This window comes from Candoia aspera, chromosome 3 (genome assembly GCF_035149785.1).
Source record: "Candoia aspera isolate rCanAsp1 chromosome 3, rCanAsp1.hap2, whole genome shotgun sequence".
In the NCBI taxonomy this organism is placed as follows: Eukaryota; Metazoa; Chordata; class Lepidosauria; order Squamata; family Boidae; genus Candoia; species Candoia aspera.
This window is the reverse complement of record NC_086155.1, coordinates 42,949,042-42,968,703: the sequence shown is the minus strand read 5'-3', so window position 1 is coordinate 42,968,703 and position 19,662 is coordinate 42,949,042. Positions and strand designations below refer to the sequence as shown.

Below are 19,662 nucleotides of genomic sequence, written 5' to 3'. Positions count from 1 at the left end.
ACCATCTTCATGGTTTCCTGGAAGCTAGTACATCCTGACATTTGGGAAGTGATTGTTGTCCCAGGCACTTACTATATATCTGTATATTTTTATATAATTTGATATTAATCATTATGGTTTTGTTACTGAAATTTAAAAATATAATTTTTACTGCAATTTTAATATCTGTAAACTGCCTAGAGTCCATGAGGTTTTAGGTGGTAAATAAATTGAACAAATATATACATCACTTTCTGATCCTTAAACTTACTTAACACATGTATATATTAAATGGAGACTCCAGCCTTATAACAAACCTTTTTACAAAGATTAAAATCAGATATTATTAATATCAAAGCAAGCAAAAAGGCATATACCCATGTGATATCTGTTGAAACACTAAGCCAAAATACCAAGGTAGGAGAAAAAGTGAGAAGAAAAAAATAAAGTGATACTAAAGGTCATCAAACATGGTATAGCAGATTCTTCATTCCACCTATGCAGATTAATAAATAGTCCAGGTAATTGCTATTGTTAACATTACATGAACCAATGGCGAATGAGCAAACAGTTATACTGATTAACCTATTGACGTATATCATTCTTAAATGAAAGCAGGGAGGGGGGAGAGAAAAAAGAAGGAAAAACTGGCTGGGGGGAGAGAGAGAGACAGAGGGAGAGATGAGGAAGAGGAGTTGTGACAAAAAAACTGCAATCATTCCCTGTAGTCAAGGTCATAGTGATATAACAAACAGTATGTAATTAAGAGCCAAATATAAAAAAGCTTAACAGCTGAATACAAATAATAGCAAAGCATGAAGAAATAAGTTCTAAACGAACTTCAATAGGATCATGGAAAGGTAATATATTTTTCAGCTTCCACATGTTTATGAACTCCGTTCTAAATGTTATTTGATAGTTTCCAAACACAGATGGTATGAACCTGATGAAATATTAAAGATATTTCTTCCTGTTTTAGACATCTTTCTATATTATTTTTATTATCACCTTTCAATGTCTGCATTGTGATTTGATTGTCATCATTTTTTCAACCACATTCCCCTGGCCTAGTGTCATTTTACATAGTCACCTGGGTGGGGCAATCAAAATCAGAATGGAGCAAGAAATGAATCTTCATTTCTTAGCTCGAGATTGCTGCCAAGTTTGTTGTTTATTCGTTTAGTCGCTTCCGACTCTTCGTGACTTCATGGACCAGCCCACGCCAGAGCTTCCTGTCGGTCGTCAACACCCCCAGCTCCCCCAGGGATGAGTCCGTCACCTCTAGAATATCATCTATCCATCTTGCCCTTGGTCAGCCCCTCTTCCTTTTGCCTTCCACTCTCCCTAGCATCAGCATCTTCTCCAGGCTGTCCTGTCTTCTCATTATGTGGCCAAAGCATGTGGCCAACTGATGTGTCCTGCCAAGAGGAGGTTAAATATTGCAGCTATTGACCTACATGCCATTTCTCCTACCAGTTGTCAACACATAACAAATATACATACTGTAACATATAATACTTGATCGTGCTAAAAAAATAAAGCCTTTCTTTTACAAACCTTCCTGACACAGTATTTCACTACTTCTGTCTGCTTTTGCTCACAGGTGGCTGTGAGACTCCACAAGAGACCAGATTTACCGTAGTGGAACATTATGATCTTTCTTTCTATTCTGTGGGATCTGTTGTGAACCATATTTGCCATCGAAGTGCTGAGCACATCCCTGGTCATCCAAAAAGGCCTGCTATTACTTGTCTTTCAAATTATACCTGGTCGCCAGTCCCAGTTTTTTGTAAAGGTCAGGATCTTCTATTTCAATTACCTTCAAAATTGCATTGAACAATTGCCGTTTCATTTGGTAACAATTTCACAAAGGTATGATTCTAAAAAGGCCAACTGATGTGTGCAATTAATTAATTAATTACAGTTATAATGGTGCTGAATTCCTGAATTATACTTTTTTGAGGATCTTAAAAGACTAATAGATACACTATGCTTTTAGTTTGGTTGATATTATCTGCAGCTTTATTGGCATCTTTATTTTTTGTATTATATTTAAATTATTTGCTGTTTTGGGGAACTGCTTATGGATCACAATTCTTTCATCTCACAGAATACCATTGGATATTGGCTAAAGTCTGAGCCTTCTTTTGTACAGTATCTATTCAGATGTATTATTTTATTTCTGGAGGAAACCTGGGCACTAAGAGACTTGAGGATTGATAGCTATGACTCATGTTTGAATAACAGCTCCCGTAGTGAGAAAGGGGAAACTAGGGGTGGCCTAGGGTAATTGATTATATTCATCTTCAAGCAGAAGTAATTGAGACAACCTTGTCTGCTTATTGGGTGTTGGTGATGCTTACGAAATGTAAACACTTCAGTTTGATACTCATTAATTTATAGCCACCCCATAAGGTTTGCATTTATAGGCCAAACTAGGCCAACTGCCTAGTATTATCTCCTTCTGGATATGTGTTTAAATGCCAGGGTGGAGATCAATGATTTTAATTATTTATTTACTTTATTATTCCAATAAATATAGCTGCCCATCTCATATATATGACTCTGAGTGGCTTACAAACAGCTAAAACAATATTAAAAAATTAGATAATACAACAAAAACAGTACAAGACAATACAAAAGCATACAAAAAATGCCATAAAAATTCATAAAATTCATAGCCGACATAATCACATCTCAGTTACTTTAAGATGTGTGGACTCTTCCAGAATTCCCCAGCCAGCATCAGCCTGGAATGTTACCATTTTAACTGCATCCAATATATTGTAATACCCCTGCCATCTACTTTTATAGATGGTTGATTTAATAATTCCCCTTCTAATGAACACATTTACCTTCTTGGCAAAGCGTCAGGTACATAGAGACGATCGTTGCGCCAGGCAAAATCGTCAGTGAAAGTTACAGTGTGTAGGTTGGCTTGCAACCAAGTATCATTTTTAAGGTGGAGTAGCAACTGTTGTTGCAAGTCTGATGGAATTGGCAAGCGCGGAGACCGGGAGGGAGGCGGAGCGGCTTGAGGCTGAGTTTGTTGCGCTCGCGCTTGGCTGCGTGTCACTGCTGCCAGACTCAGTTGTTTCTCCGTCCAGACAGTACCTTGAACGGTTGGCCCTGGGCCAGCATCTTGGGGTCTGCGTGACAGCGCATCAGCTAAAAAGTTTTTCTTGCCTGGTATGAATTTGAGGGTGAAGTCAAAACGGCTGAAGAACTCAGCCCAGCGAAGTTGTTTGGGGCTGAGTTTGCGACTGGTGCTTAATGCTTCGAGGTTCTTATGGTCAGTCCAGACCTCAAAAGGGTTTGAAGCCCCTTCTAATAAGTGGCGCCAAGTTTCTAAAACAGCAAAAGCCTCCTTTTCCCAAACATGCCACCGTCTCTCTGTTTCGGTGAACTTGCGAGAGAGGTAAGCACAGGGTTTTAGGGTGCCAGACTGGTCTGACTGGAGCAGTAGCGCCCCAATGGAGAAATCGGAGGCATCCACCTGTACTACGAAAGGCTTGGTAGGGTCCGGATGCTGCAAAATGGGTTCGGTAGTGAAGATTTGTTTGAGCGCTTCGAATGCCTGTTGGCAGGTTGGAGTCCATTTAAGGAGTGCTCCTGGGTTTTTAGAGCGCCGCGTATCCCCCTGCGCTTTAGTTTTCAACAGTTCAGTGAGGGGGAGGGCGATTTCAGCAAAATTTTGGGCAAATGCCCGATAGAAATTGGCGAATCCAAGGAAACTTTGTAATTGTCTCCTGGTACGTGGAGGCTCCCATGCCACAATTGCTTCCACCTTGGCAGGGTCCATTTCAATGCCCTTAGCGGAAATTCTATATCCTAGATAATCGATTTGTGATTGATGGAAGGCACACTTGGACAGTTTAGCATACAACTCAGCTTTTCTCAATTTAGTAAGCACTTGACGCACCAAGTGAATATGTTCTGACATGGTTTCAGTATAAATCAATACATCATCCAAATACACCAGTACTCCCTTAAATAGGTGGTCGTGCAAGACCTCATTGATAAGTTGCATAAAAACCCCAGGTGCCCCCGATAAACCAAAGGGTAAGACTTTGTATTGGAAAGCCCCAAGAGGACAGTTAAACGCTGTTTTCCACTCATCCCCTTCCCTTATGCGAATGCGAAAATAGGCTTCTCGCAGATCCAATTTTGAAAAGGTTTTGCCTCTGGCCAGATGTGATAACATATCTTTGATAAGGGGCAAAGGATATTTATTTAATATTGAGACTGCATTGAGCCCGCGGAAATTGGTACAGAGCCTCAATGAGCCATCCTTTTTTGGTCTAAAGAGGACAGGGGCCCCCACCGGGGAGTTTGCCGGCTCAATGAAACCTCTAGCCAGGTTTTTGTCAATGAATTCCCTCAGCGTAGTTAGCTCCTTGGGGGACATGGGATAAATCTTTGGGTGAGGTAACTTTACATTAGGTAAAAACTCAATGGCACAGTCTGTTTTTCGGTGAGGTGGCAAGCGATCTGCTTCCTTCTCCCCAAACACATCAGCCAGATCTTGGTATTGGCTGGGCAGCCCTTCTAGTGGCGAAAGAGGTTGTGCTGTAGTGTTAGCCACCCGTCCTCCCTCCATGTCCTCTAACAAGTCCTTTTCAGGTACTTTATAAAATCATCAGCAAACGTTACAGTTCTATGCAGCCAATTGATAAAAGGGTTTTGTTGCACAAACCAAGGCATTCCCAAAATCACCAAAGGGCCCCCCACCGGAGCTATGACAAAAGGCAATTTCTCCCAATGGGTGCCCATCTGTAAAGCCACCAGTCCTGTAGAGTGAGTGACTGCTTTCCCTCCCGCCATGGTCCCATCCAATTGCGTGAAGATCATGGGCCGTGGCAGAGGGAACGTGGGCAGTTCTAGGGCAGCTACGACATCAGGATGCATCAGCGAACGAGAACAACCCGAGTCCAGCATGGCCCAGACTTCGACAGTCCTGGTTCTAGAGCCCAATTTTACTTTGACAGTCATTGTAGGGAAGTTCCCACTCATCGAATTGTGGTCGCGCCCGGTTTCTTCCACCTGCCCAACGGCGCCCTTCAGGACAGGTGGAAGGCGTTTCCCGCTGGCTGGTCAAATTGTAATTCCTCTTCATCCCCGAATGGGAGGTCTAGAGGGTCGAGTTCGGCACAGGCAGCCTTCATCTTGCGCGGCAGGGATGGCGATTTTCCCGGCGCTTTCCCGGGCCGTTCCTCTGGTCGGCGTCTTGGGCACGAAGTAGCACGATGCCCATCTTTCCCGCATCTTAAACACTGCCCTTTCGCCAATCGTCGTTCCCTTTCTTCCTCCCAGGGTTTTGGTTTAGGGCGACTCGAATATCCAGCAGCACGAGCCCCCTTAGCGGCTCGGGTTTGTCTCAGTTCCTTGCTCTGGGCATACATTTGTAGAGCGCTTTCCGCACTGCCTGCCAACTGTATCCAACTGTATAACGTTTTGGGATCGTCCCTACACAAAGCCCAACAGAAGATTTCCGTCTCCAGTCCTTGCTTGAACATTTCCACCAAAGTCGACTGGAACCAGTCTTCCACCTTCCCCGCCAGGGCTTTAAATTCTAAAGCGTAGTCAGCGACAGAGAGGGTTCCTTGGTAAAGCTTTCTTAGGGCATTCTTCGCTCTCTCTTGGGCCAATGGGTCTTCAAAGTGCTGTTTCAGCGCCCACAGAAACTCATCAAAGTCCTCTAACTCCGTGGCCTCAGCTTGGCACAGCTGTACATACCAATCAGCTGCCCTCCCCTTCAGCTTGTTGGCAATGAAATTAATCTTGCCTTGTTCAGATCGAAAATTTCGACCCCAATTCTCCATATAATGTCTAGCATTGGTAATGAAGAAGGAAAGCGTGGTAGGGTCCCCATCAAACTTCACCCCAAAGGGTGGGAAGGTCCTTACCGGCTCCACCGGCTGTGGTGGCTCCGCAAACAACAACGTGCGATGAGCCGCCAGTGGTGGCCGATCTCTGGACGCCCTTGACTCCCTTCCCCCCAATTGCCGGGGAGCTCGAGTCTTACTTCTTCCCCTGAATGACAGGGAACTCCGTTGGGGGGGAAACAGCTGAGAGGGTTCCTCTTCCCAGTCTTCCTGTAGGGACCCCGAGCCTCTGGTGGCATCTTTTATGAGGGTCACTATCATTTCCATTTTGTCCTCTATTGCTTTCATGCGGGCAGGGGTGACAGGCTCTTCTAAGGGTCTATTGGTTACCACCACCCTCGGTGATAAGGGGATTTTGGGTTCCCAGGATGGCTGTGGAGATCCCCTCCCCGGTGCTGCTCCCACCTCGGGCTGGGGTTGGAGTACACCCCCTGTGGCACCCTGCACCGCTAACAATAGATCATCCAGTTGGACATCTCGCCTCTCCCGACGTGCTGCCCTTTGCGCTCTCGAAGTTGGAGCTACCAGGGTCTTCGAGTCCGGCTCTTCTTCGCTCCCTTCACTCTCGCGAAGCAGAGGTTCGATCATCGCTAGTGCTCCTCTCTACCCAACTTTGGATGGGGCTAGCGGAAATGATATAAACGATTCTCAGCTTTATGTAATGGTTGCCTAATCCCAAATACTCAGTCTCACAAGCTCGGGCTTAAAGATAACTGATTTATTAAAGGAATAGTATGCAAATACAGAGAAAGCTGAGAATGAGCAAAAGTGCGCCAAATACAAACTTAAAAGCCTTGCCTTCAATCCAGTCCCGCCCCAAGCACCCGTCAGCACGCACCCCCTCCCAGGTGCTAGGAACCGTTACACGCGCCTGGGAAAGTAACCTTGAACAGGATTGCAAACCCAAACATACATTCCAAAGTTCCAAAACAAAGCAGAGCGCAGGAATGGAAAAACCCCAAAATGAGCCAAGCGGGTATACACGGAAAACGGCTTGACATGTGAAACGTTACAATGTTTACAGAACATTGAAAGGGGAAACATGACAGTGATGCAGTCAAAAGTGCAACATCACATGACTGCATCACTTAGCAGCAACAATCCCAGCAGTCTTAGTTATCGTCATAACCCCAAGACATACAAATCATTAAGTGGGAAGCAGTGGGAGTCCCAGTGCAGGGGCACCATGGGAAGGGTGCCACCAGGGTGGGGGAGGCCCTGGGAGGCCTGGCAGAGGCAGTGCGTGAGTTGGGAGATGCCAGGGGAGGGGGATGCTGCAGCGCAAGTGCAGGGAGGTCAGGGGGTGGATTGCATGGTGTGAGTGCAGGGAGGACAGGGGGACTTACCAGTGTGACTTGCGACCTTCCCTGCCAGTTTCCCCATTGACTTTGCTTGTGGGGAGCTGGCAGGGAAGCATCGTGTGAGCTGGTTACCAAGCAACTGAATCATGATTATGTGACCACAGGGGTGGTGCAATGGCTGGGAATTTGAGGACAGGTCATAAGTACCACTTGTTCAGCACCAGCACAACTTTGGTCATGGAACAAGTGGTCAGTAAGCGAGGACTACCTGTATCAGTATCATCATCATCATCATCATCATCATCATCATCATCATCATCATCATCATCATCAATGTATTATAGCTGCCACTCCCATTGACTCTGGTGGCTTACAAACACAAATACAAAACAATAAAAGCAGTTAAAAATATACAACCTCATAGGCAGCCTGGACTAAAACAATCACAACAGTAACAAATCAACCAAACCAAGGGCCCCACAAACCTATCAACCCCAGGCCTGAGGCCAAAACCTGGTCTTGTGCTTTTCTGAACCCTAGGAGAGACATGCTGTCCATATCTCTGGAACGATGCTGTTCCAGAGGGCGGGAGCCACAACATGCTTCCTTAGTTCCTCAAGACAACAATGTTTAATAGAAGGGACCTGGAGAGTACCCACTCTGCCAGAAGATATCGGGCAGGCATGAACAGTTCAAGATATCCTGACTATTAATTGGAATAAATCTATTTAGTAGTTTTTCTGATTTCTGTTTGGGTCCTTTCATCTATTTTGTTTTTTCTCCTCAGAAACCATATTCTAACCTATATTACATTTTTATGGAGATACATGCAACAATTTGACTTCATTTCTTTTACTGTCCTTTCTGGATATCCAGATGACTTTTACGTTTCTTAACTTTTATCAGATAAGCAGCCTATTATTATTTGCAAGATAGCCATTATCTGTATAAAGCTCACTAATATATTATTATGGATTCATCAATCTTCTGGAAGCAGATTGTATATTCTGAAACTGTACCTCATAATTTTATTCATTGGTATCTGTGTTGCTGGTCTGGGGCCATAATAAAGTTACTTACTATCTAATGCTGAGCATTTTTCAGGCTATTAATTTTAGTTAATTTTAGTTGATTACATTAAATTATATTATATAAATTAACTTGTGCTTCCACTATGACTACTGTCACAAGTCTATTAGAGGACTGGTTTCTTAGAAAGAAGAAAATTTATAAGCTTTCTTTGTGACTGACTGAAATTGTCTACTAGTGGCATATATACAGAGCCATAGAATACTAATGCTCAACATTGTTTTCTATTAGGAAAATCGTGTGGTGATCCAGGAAAACCAGAAAATGGTGACCGCATTATTCTAACGGATTTCCTGCTAAGAGCAGAAGTAAATTTCATCTGTAACGAAGAGTATGTATTGACTTGGCTGCCTTAACAAAGTCTAATTATGATACTGTATAAAATATGAGGGTTTAATCTTCATTTAGTCCTGCTTAAGATAGTCTCATTGAAGTCAGTGAGATGGAGAACAGTATACTGTAAATTAGCTTCCTGAAATTTTTAAAAATCCAAAATTTAGGCAAAAGATTGACAACAAAGATGCCAGGAAAACTGAGCCCTATTTAATCTGGATTCTAAGAAAATCCCAAGGAATCCTTGTTTACTGATTTAGATTTTATCACTGTCAAATGAAAGAGATTAATTGGGGTACACTGAATTGTGAGGCAATTACTGAGGACCTCAATAATTTTTTAAGATAATATTTCTGCTTCCTTCAAAAATAGTAAATGGATAAAGATGAACCAAGAAAATGAATGTTCCACTTTTTCATGATTCATTTTCCAATGCTTACTCTTCTGTGGATGAGAACTTTTATAATGGTGTTATAATTCAACCTTTTTTGCCACTTTTCCAAAAGACTAGATTTCTTCTTAACAATGTAAGCAAATATGCAAAACAAAAACAAAACAAAACAGGAAAAGGAAGGAAGGAAGGAAGGAAGGAAGGAAGGAAGGAGGAAGGAAGGAAGGAAGGAAGGAAGGAAGGAAGGAAGGAAGGAAGGAAGGAAGGAAGGAAGGAAGGAAGGAAGGAAGGAAGGAAGGAAGGAAATAGAGGGTCTATCTGGATTATCTGATCTTCAGGTCTCCCAACGATGCACCCATCATTGCTGTAATTGAGACATCCTCTTCTCTTTCCTTCCCAGAAATATGGACTTCTCAAGGGAGCTGCATCTTCATATAATATGTCCAAAATGTTATAATTTGACCCTGGTAATTTGTACCTCAAGTAATACAGTAATTCTTGTATGATGCATGTGTTTATTTTCTTGGCTATCCATGGTATTCTTAAGAGTCTTCTCCAACACCAATGTTCAAAAATGTTAATATTCTACCTATCTTCCTTTTTCCAAGTCAACCTTTGCTTCCATAGAAAGTCATAGGGAAAATCATTGCCTGTCCAATTCTGATCTTTGTAGGTATGGACACATCCCTGCATCTGAGTATCTTTTTCAAAGCCTTCCTTGCTACCTTACCAAGTGCTAGTCTGTGTGTTTTTCTTGATTGTTATTTCTTTTACTGCTATTAGTCAAACCTAAAAGGTAGAAACTATGTACCACTTCAGTTTCTTCATTGTCAGTTCTAAAACTGGTTGCTATACCTGTTGTCATTAATTTGGTCTTCTTTATATTTACTCTTAGGCCCCTTTCTTCACTGTGCTCTTTGACTTTCATTACTAGAGCTTGTAGATCACTTGCATTTTCAGCTATCAGGATAGTGTCATCAGTGAAGTGCATGTTATTGATGTTTCTTCCTTCAGTTTTAAAACTACCCTCATTTTCTTCCAATCCAGACTCCCTCAGTATATATTCAGCATATAGGTTAAATAGGCAAGGAGTGATAAACAGCCTCATCTAATTTCTTTGCCAAGCTGGACCCGTGCGGTATTAGCATATTCTGTCCAGGGTGTGACTTTTTATCCCATGTATAGGTTTTACATGAGGACAGTGAGATGTTCTGGGATTCCCATATTCCTCAGGACATTCCACACTTTGATATGGTCAACACAATGGAAGGCCTTTCTATAGTCAATAAAGCATATATTGACTTCTTCTGATATTCTTTGGCTTTCTCAATTATCTAGTGTGCAAAAATAATGTTTCTTTCAGCCTTTTCTAAAACCAGCTTGAATATTTGGCATTTCCCTTTCTATGAAGGGCTCAGATCTCTAATCACAATCTCTAATCTTGAACATTATTTTGCTATCATGTGAAATTAAGGTCACTGTGCAATAGTTTGCACACTCTGTTAAATCTCCATTCTTTGGTATTGATGTGTAGACTGAATTATTTCAATCTGTTGGCCATTGTGTCATTTTTCCAGATTTGCTGACAGTTTAGTTAGAATCTTTACTAATTCTGCTGCTGCTTGCCATATTTCTGTAGATGTTCCATCAATTCCCGTAGCTTTTTGATTTGGTAATGACTGGAATTCTAATCTAGCTTCATCTTCTAGTAATAGAGGTTCTTATACATATGGAATATCCTCTATGGGCATCTTGGGTGTTGACATCCCTTCTGTACAGAATTTTAGTACACTCTTTCTTTGTTTGATCTTCTTTGAATCAGTTGGTATCTGTCCATTGGCATCTTTTAGCATACCAATTTGAAATTGAACTACCTTTTGATTTGAAAGACCTTTGGAAAACTTCCCTTGTTTTTCTGTGTCAGTTTCCATCTTCAGTGTCTTTGCAGATTTTATTGCAATACTGCTTTTTTGTCTAACAGCTCTCTGAAATTCTTTAAGTTCCTTCCTCAAATCTTTCTGGTTTCTTTGGCTTTGACTTCTCTTCTTGGCAATTTCCGTAATTTGTTCTGCATCCAGCTTGCTTATTCCTCTTTCTTGGTCTTTGGTTTCTCTTTTCACATTCATCCTGCACACTTTCTTTGATTTCATTCTACAGTTTCTCTGGTTCCCTTCAAAGAGGGAATAATAATAATAATAATAGTAATAATAATATATGCTGCCCAAACCTAAGAGATGGCTTTATACATGGACTTCACCAGATGGACAACACCGAAATCAGATTGACTACATTCTTTGCAGCCAAAGGTGGCGGACATCAATACAGTCAGTAAAAACAAGACCTGGAGCTGACTGTAGTTCAGATCACGAACTTCTTATTGCATAATTTAGGATCAGACTAAAGAAATTAGGGAAGACCCACAGATCAGCTAGATATGAGCTCACTAATATTCCTAAGGAATATGCAGTGGAGGTGAAGAATCGATTTAAGGGACTGGACTTAGTAGAGCTGGACCATAAGGAAGGCTGAGAGAAGGAAGATAGATGCTTTGGAACTGTGGTGTTGGAGGAAAATTCTGAGAGTGCCTTGGACTGCAAGAAGATCCAACCAGTCCATCCTCCAGGAAATAAAGCCAGACTGCTCACTTGAGGGAATGATATTAAAGGCAAAACTGAAGTACTTTGGCCACATAATGAGAAGACAGGACACCCTGGAGAAGATGCTGATGCTAGGGAGAGTGGAAGGCAAAAGGAAGAGGGGCCGACCAAGGGCAAGGTGGATGGATGATATTCTAGAGGTGACGGACTCGTCCCTGGGGGAGCTGGGGGTGTTGACGACCGACAGGAAGCTCTGGCGTGGGCTGGTCCATGAAGTCACGAAGAGTCAGAAGCAGCTAAATGAATAAATGACAACACAAGAAGGAGGAGAGGTTTTAAGTGTCGACAGATCATGTTTTAGTAGTGTCAGGAATGGACTTGGGAAAAATGGTCACGGAAGAAAAGGAAACAAGTAAAATATAATGACTGTAGGAATGAAAAAGACAATTCCTGTATGGAATAGTATTAGAAGAGAGCTTAATCATACAATGGAATGAATGGAAAATGGACTTAGGGAAAAATGATGTGGAAGCTGCTTGGAATAATGTGAAATAATACAGGTATTAAAATAAAAGCCCAATGATATAGTTGAAAATCTGGTAGGCTAAAGCTGCCATCATCATAAGGTAACCTCAGTTTGGCCAATTATATTTGAAGGGCTTTATCCTACCATAAAAATGTTCTCATTAATTAATTAATTTTTAAGTATCCAAGAAGCATTGGAATCTCTCTTAAGATATACATTAATCTCAATGTAATATTCATTTTGAGAGCATTAATCTTACTCGGAAGACTCAATGGGATCTTTAATAATTGAGTTTTACCGACTGAAATTATAGTTGTACATTTATAGCTATTTAATTGAACATACTGCAATGTTTTTCAAGAAAGGTATAAACTCAAGTATTTTACAGAGTCTATACAAATTCTAAATCCTGCCCTTTTAGAATGATCTATAAATGTAGTGGATTCCTATGGCAGCGAATTAAACTTATTCCAGGTAAAGCTATAACCAGAATATAAATAATACTGCTATACAACCTTAACAAGCTGTGGTAGTGACATTGTGTAATTATCAAGAATAGCTATAATTTCATCAGCATATTAAAACAATTTATGTTCAATATTGAATGTCACCACACTCTTATTATCTTGAGACTGTTTAATAGAAGCCAATGGTTCAAGCCAATCTCATGCCCTATCACCACTGGACTAGATTGCTGTAATGCATTCCACTTGGGGCTGCCCTTAAAGAGTATTCAGAAACTGCAGTTGGTCCACATTGCAGTGGCCCACATACTCGAATGTTGGGAGCACATAACACTGGTTTTGTGGATCCTGCACTGGCTGGCAGTTGGGTGCCAGGTCCAATTTAAGGTGCTGGTTTTGACCTATAAAGCCCTTTATGGCTTGGCACCTGGATACCCGCAGGACCACCTTCTCCAATCAGTATCAGCCTGACCAATTTCGCCCAGGGAGACTGAACGAATAAACAACAAATATGATCCCCAACTCCCAGTGACTCTGGGCAGTTTACAAATTGCTAAAAACATTTAAAAACAAGAAAACAACACAAAACAAAAAAGGAACAAAGATGGCAGAGATAACAAACCTGGATTGGAACAAAGAAAAGAAAAAAAAAGTGGCTTCAATCACATTTGCCAAAGATTTCAAAGCAATTCCTGATGTTCTCCTTGAAAATGGTGTATATATGCTCAATATTATATTGTGGAAATTTGTTGGCTTTATTCTTCCACTTCAGCTTGACTTGAAATTTGCACATGAGCAGTTTGTAATTTATTCCACAGTTAGCTCCTGGCCATGTCTTTACTGTTATAATTAAGCTCTTCTATCTTCTCTTATCAATACAGTAGTCCATTTGATTTCTGAGTGCTCCATCCTGTGATGCCCATGTATATAAACATCACTTTGGTAATTTGAAGAATATGTTAGTAATGAAAAAATTGCGGGATTGACAGAAATGCTCCTGCTTCATTTCTGTTTCCTAGGCTATACAGTGCAACTAAATTTTCCTCCTTACTATTTCCAGTTAGGTATTCCCGTCTCCTACGATAAGCAGCACTTGTTGCTTGCATGTGCAAGCTTGCAACTTCTTTTTCTTCTGCATCAGTGGTTGGAGCATAAACACGGATGACCATCATATCAAAGACTTGTCTACTAAAGCTATTTGATATTATTCTGTTGTTGACTTCACTGTATCTAAAGTACTATTTTTGCTACATCCTTCTTGACTACGAAAGCAACACCATTCCTTGTTTTTCATGTTTTGAGTAGTAAACAGTATGATCTTCTCACCAAAAGTATCCAATTCCAATCCATTTCAATTAGTTGATGCCTAGGATGTCTGTGTAGTAAATTCATTTCATCTTCCATGAGCTTTGCCATGTTCATACTTCTTACATTCCATGTTCCCACTGTAATTCTGCCTTTGCAGCTTTGGATTTTTTTTTTCCTGTAATGCAACATCAGCAACTAGATGTCCAGAAGGCTTTAATCTACCAGTCCATTAGCACTCCAAAGGATCCTCAACCCTTCCTCAGTTAACATGTTGAATACCATTAAACCCAAGGGGCTCATCATCAAGTCAGTATATCTTGTCTGTCCATGTGGTTTTCTTTGTAAAATACAGGAGTGGTTTACCACCACCTTCTTCCATGCCTTATGAAATGATGCCTTGCTATTGTCACTAAAGTTATTGTCTGCCCTCAGCATATTCCTATATCACTGCTGCACAATGTGTGCTTGCTTTATCTGGCCAGCTGTGATGATCTTCATGCCTTGGGTGACCATGCTGGGAATATATACTCTTGTCATAAACTCCCAGCATTCTTCACTCATCCCTCCCAGGAACAACCTCATCCCATGATGAGGCAGCATAACAGGACTTGTGGGAGGAAAAGAAACACCTTAATATTAAATAAATGTTAGAATGTCCATTAAAAAAAAATAAAACCTTCAGTCTAAGCAAAACTGATGTAGCTGTACTTGCTTAACTATAGGAAAACATGTGTTCAAAATTAAGGTCTTTTAAAAGAGAGAGAGATTAAAAATGTATTATGTTCTTTTTCATTTCTTGAGGTACCAATTAATTGGATCACCTACAAGCCAGTGTTTACCACGTGGATTGTTTAATAACACAGTCGTATGGAAACCAGAGCCTCCAATATGTTCCAGTAAGATTCTCTCAGTTCTTTCAAACAGCCTGGGCCCAAGATTTGCTTGTAGATTGCAGCAGGGGACTAACAGAGCATGAAAATTTAGAAAAGTCTGGGATCCTACAGGAGCATCCCTAAGTCCAGCAGCTCCTCATGCAGTTTCAGACCCTCAGAAACTGGATTAAAGCTGATACAGGACCAACTGCCAAGTGGGCATCTCATGGTTCTGGGTTTCCCATACTAGAGGCATTGCTGCAGCTTCCATTGGAATGCAAGAAGAAAAGAATTCATGCAAGTAATTCCAGATACTGTAGTAAGGATTTCATGCTGAATTTTTTAATCTCGTTCAGATTATCTTTCTGGAATATGTATGTATGTATGTATTACAACTTAGTTTACTTCCTAGATTTGATTTGTGCATTGTATTTTGCTAGCACTAGTGACCAGAATTTTCAGCAAAGGATCGTTACCTTGCCGTGGTGGTGGAGCTTGAGCACCTCAATGATGCCATGAGCTAAACTGTGAAGGACCACCCAAGACGGGAAGGTCATGACAGAGAGATCAGACTAAATGCGATCCCTGGGGAAGGTAATGACAACCCACCCCAGTATTCTTGCCGTGAAAACTAAAAGGATCAGTACAACCAGAGATATGTCGGTATACCATTGGAAGATGAGACCCCCAGGTCGGGAGATGGTCAAAATGCTACTGGGGAGGAACAGAGGATGAGTTCAACTAGCCCCAGACGTGATGACGCAGCTAGCTCAAAGCCGAAAGGACGGCTAGCGGCCAACGGTGCTGGTGGTGAACGGCGAATCCGATGTTCTAAGGATCAACACACCATTGGAACCTGGAATGTAAGATCTATGAGCCAGGGCAAATTGGATGTGGTTATTGGTGAGATGTCAAGATTAAAGATAGACATTTTGGGCGTCAGTGAACTGAAATGGACTGGAATAGGCCACTTCACATCAAATGACCACCAGATCTACTACTGTGGACAAGAGGACCACAGAAGAAATGGAGTAGCCTTCATAATTAATAGTAAGGTGGCTAAAGCAGTGCTTGGATACAATCCAAAAAACAATAGAATGATCTCAATTTGAATTCAGGGCAAGCCATCTAACATCACAGTGATCCAAATATACGCCCCAACCACAGATGCTGAAGAACCTGAAGTAGAGCAGTTCTATGAGGATCTGCAGCACCTACTGGACAACACGCCTAAAAGATGTTATTTTCATCACGGGAGACTGAAATGCTAAGGTGGGCAGTCAAATGACACCTGGAATTACAGGTAAGCATGGCCTGGGAGAACAAAACGAAGCAGGACATAGGCTGATAGAATTTTGCCAAGACAACTCACTCTGCATAACAAACACTCTCTTCCAACAACCTAAGAGACGGCTCTATACATGGACTTCACCAGATGGACAACACCGAAATCAGATTGACTACATCCTTTGCAGCCAAAGGTGGTGGACATCTATACAGTCGGTAAAAACAAGACCTGGAGCTGACTGTAGTTCCAATCATGAACTTCTTATTGCACAATTTAGGATCAGACTAAAGAGATTAGGGAAGACCCACAGATCAGCTAGATATGAGCTCACTAATATTCCTAAGGAATATGCAGTGGAGATGAAGAATAGATTTAAGGCACTGGACTTAGTAGATAGGGTCCCGGAAGAACTATGGACAGAAGTTCGCAACATTGTTCAGGAGGCGGCAACAAAATACATCCCAAAGAAAGAGAAAACCAAGAAGGCAAAATGGCTGTCTGCTGAGACACTAGAAGTAGCCCAAGAAAGAAGGAAAGCAAAAGGCAACAGTGATAGGGGGAGACATGCCCGATTAAATGCAAAATTCCAGAGGTTAGCCAGAAGAGATAAGGAATTATTTTTAAACAAGCAATGCATGGAAGTTGAAGAAGACAATAGAATAGGAAGGACAAGAGACCTCTTCCAGAAAATTAGAAACATCGGAGGTAAATTCCAGGCCAAAATGGGTATGATCAAAAACAAAGATGGCAAGGACCTAACAGAAGAAGAAGAGATCAAGAAAAGGTGGCAAGAATATATGGAAGACCTGTATAGAAAGGATAACAATATCGGAGATAGCTTTGACGGTGTGGTCAGTGAGCTAGAGCCAGACATCCTGAAGAGTGAGGTTGAATGGGCCTTAAGAAGCATTGCTAATAACAAGGCAGCAGGAGACGATGGCATCCCAGCTGAACTGTTCAAAATCTTGCAAGATGATGCTGTCAAGGTAATGCATGCTATATGCCAGCAAATTTGGAAAACACAGGAATGGCCATCAGATTGGAAAAAATCAACTTATATCCCGATACCAAAAAAGGGAAACACTAAAGAATGTTCAAAGTATCGAACAGTGGCACTCATTTCACATGCCAGTAAGGTAATGCTCAAGATCCTGCAAGGTAGACTTCAGCAATTCATGCAGCGAGAATTGCCAGATGCACAAGCTGGGTTTAGAAAAGGCAGAGGAACTAGGGACCAAATTGCCAATATCCGCTGGATAATGGAAAAAGCCAGGGAGTTTCGGAAGAACATCTATTTCTGTTTTATTGACTATTCTAAAGCCTTTGACTGTGTGGACCATAACAAATTGTGGCAAGTTCTTAGTGGTATGGGGATACCAAGTCATCTTGTCTTGCCTCCTGAGAAATCTGTATAACGACCAAGTAGCAACAGTAAGAACAGACCACAGAACAACAGACTGGTTTAAGATTGGGAAAGGAGTATGGCAGGGCTGTATACTCTCACCCTACCTATTCAACCTGTACGCAGAACACATCATGCGACATGCTGGGCTTGAGGAATCCATGGCTGGGGTTAAAATCACTGGAAGAAACATTAACTATCTCAGATACGCAGATGATACCACTTTGATGGCTGAAAGCGAAGAGGAACTGAGGAGCCTTATGATAAAGGTGAAAGAAGAAAGTGCAAAAGCTGGTTTGCAGCTAAACCTCAAAAAAACCAAGATTATGGCAACCAGCTTGATTGATAACTGGCAAATAGAGGGAGAAAATGTAGAAGCAGTGAAAGACTTTGTATTTCTAGGTGCGAAGATTACTGCAGATGCTGACTGCAGTCAGGAAATCAGAAGACGCTTAATCCTTGGGAGAAGAGCAATGACAAATCTCGATAAAATAGTTAAGAGCAGAGACATCACACTGACAACAAAGGCCCGCATAGTTAAAGCAATGGTGTTCCCCGTAGTAACATATGGCTGCGAGAGCTGGACCATAAGGAAGGCTGAGAGAAGGAGGATAGATGTTTTTGAACTGTGGTGTTGGAGGAAAATTCTGAGAGTGCCTTGGACTGCAAGAAGATCCAACCAGCCCATCCTCCAGGAAATAAAGCCAGACTGCTCACTTGAGGGAATGATATTAAAGGCAAAACTGAAATATTTTGGCCACATAATGAGAAGACAGGACACCCTGGAGAAGATGCTGATGCTAGGGAGAGTGGGGGGCAAAAGGAAGAGGGGCCGACCAAGGGCAAGGTGGATGGATGATATTCTAGAGGAGACGGACTTGTCCCTGGGGGAGCTGGGGGTGTTGACGACCGACAGGAAGCTCTGGCGTGGGCTGGTCCATGAAGTCACGAAGAGTCGGAATCGACTGAACGAATAAACAACAAGTGCCCAGAATAAATGATCTCCTGGCTTTTGCCTCTCCCCCATTTTAAAATTGCTTAAATTGCATCAAAAGAGACACTCCCTCCTGGGAATTTTGAATGATAATTTTTCTGTTTTTTTTTTACATTTCCTTTTATATCCTTCCCTCATGGCAATTTTTAAAAAGTTCTTATATAGATTACAAGCTGTGGGCAGGATCTGGTCTTTTCAATAAGTATAGCTCCTAGCATAGTACTTCGAGGCAGCTGATAGATGATGATGATAATGATGATGATGATGATGATGATGATGATGATGATGTGTTTATTTTCTATCCCACCTTTATTATTTTTTATAAATAACTCAAGGTGGCGAACATACCTAATACTCCTTCCTCCTCCTATTTTCCCCACAACAACAACCCTGTAAGGTGAGTTGGGCTCAGAGAGAGTTACCGGCCCAAGGTCACCCAGCCGGCTTTCAATGCTGCTTTAAATCTGAGATTTCTGAACATTAAAATGCAAATACAAATCTGGTGCTTTTCACTTAGATTCAAGATCATGAAACTACTAGAAATTTTTGGGATGTTTGGTGGAATTAACAGTTAAAGCAAATGCCTTCTGTTTCTTTTTTTAAAAAAGGCAAAATTTTATAACACCATCATTAATAGTAATCTGAATATATTGTTGTCCAGTGACACTTACCTGTTCTTGCCCCTGGACTATCAGAACCACTGTAAGTTAGCTTGCCTTTGTTTTTCCATTTCAGTAAAATCATATATTTGTTTTCTGTATAAACAATCATGTAGAATACTGATCTTCTTGAACACAGTCATTAAGGTGATATCAGTTAAGTGTTTGCAATTCTTCCTAGTATGATGAAGTCACTAGAGGGACAATGGAGTTGAGGAAGATACATGCTTTGTGAAATACCTTCTCAGGATTCATCTTGCCACTGGCATACCAGAATGTGCAAGAAACAGGAATATAATAAACTTTTGTTTCTCAGTGGTTACCTAGGGCATTGCATGAAAACCTTAAGGAAAGCATGTTTACTATGTTGATTTCTTACAAGATTGGAAAGCAGATTACTTTAAGAAAGAAATTAAGATAAAACATTTATCACATCTTGAGCTATGGTAGGCTTTGCTGGGAACATGGCCATCTCTGGCTTTCAGTTACTAAATTTTTATTGGTATCAGAATATGTTTATGTAAATAAAAACTTACAGTTGTGACTATTTATTTAATGGCTTGCCTGCTGCCCA

General features: G+C 41.4%; 1 protein-coding gene across 1 annotated transcript in view; it reads left to right on the top strand.

Annotated features, from left to right (window-relative positions):
* Nucleotides 1-19,662, top strand: part of LOC134494576 (complement receptor type 1-like) — a 121,720-nt gene that overhangs the window by 12,557 nt on the left and 89,501 nt on the right. The window contains exons 3-5 of the mRNA XM_063299828.1: nucleotides 1,583-1,774; nucleotides 8,486-8,585; nucleotides 14,675-14,769. Coding sequence (XP_063155898.1) covers nucleotides 1,583-1,774; nucleotides 8,486-8,585; nucleotides 14,675-14,769 — 387 coding nt within the window. The remainder of the gene's footprint in view (nucleotides 1-1,582; nucleotides 1,775-8,485; nucleotides 8,586-14,674; nucleotides 14,770-19,662) is intronic.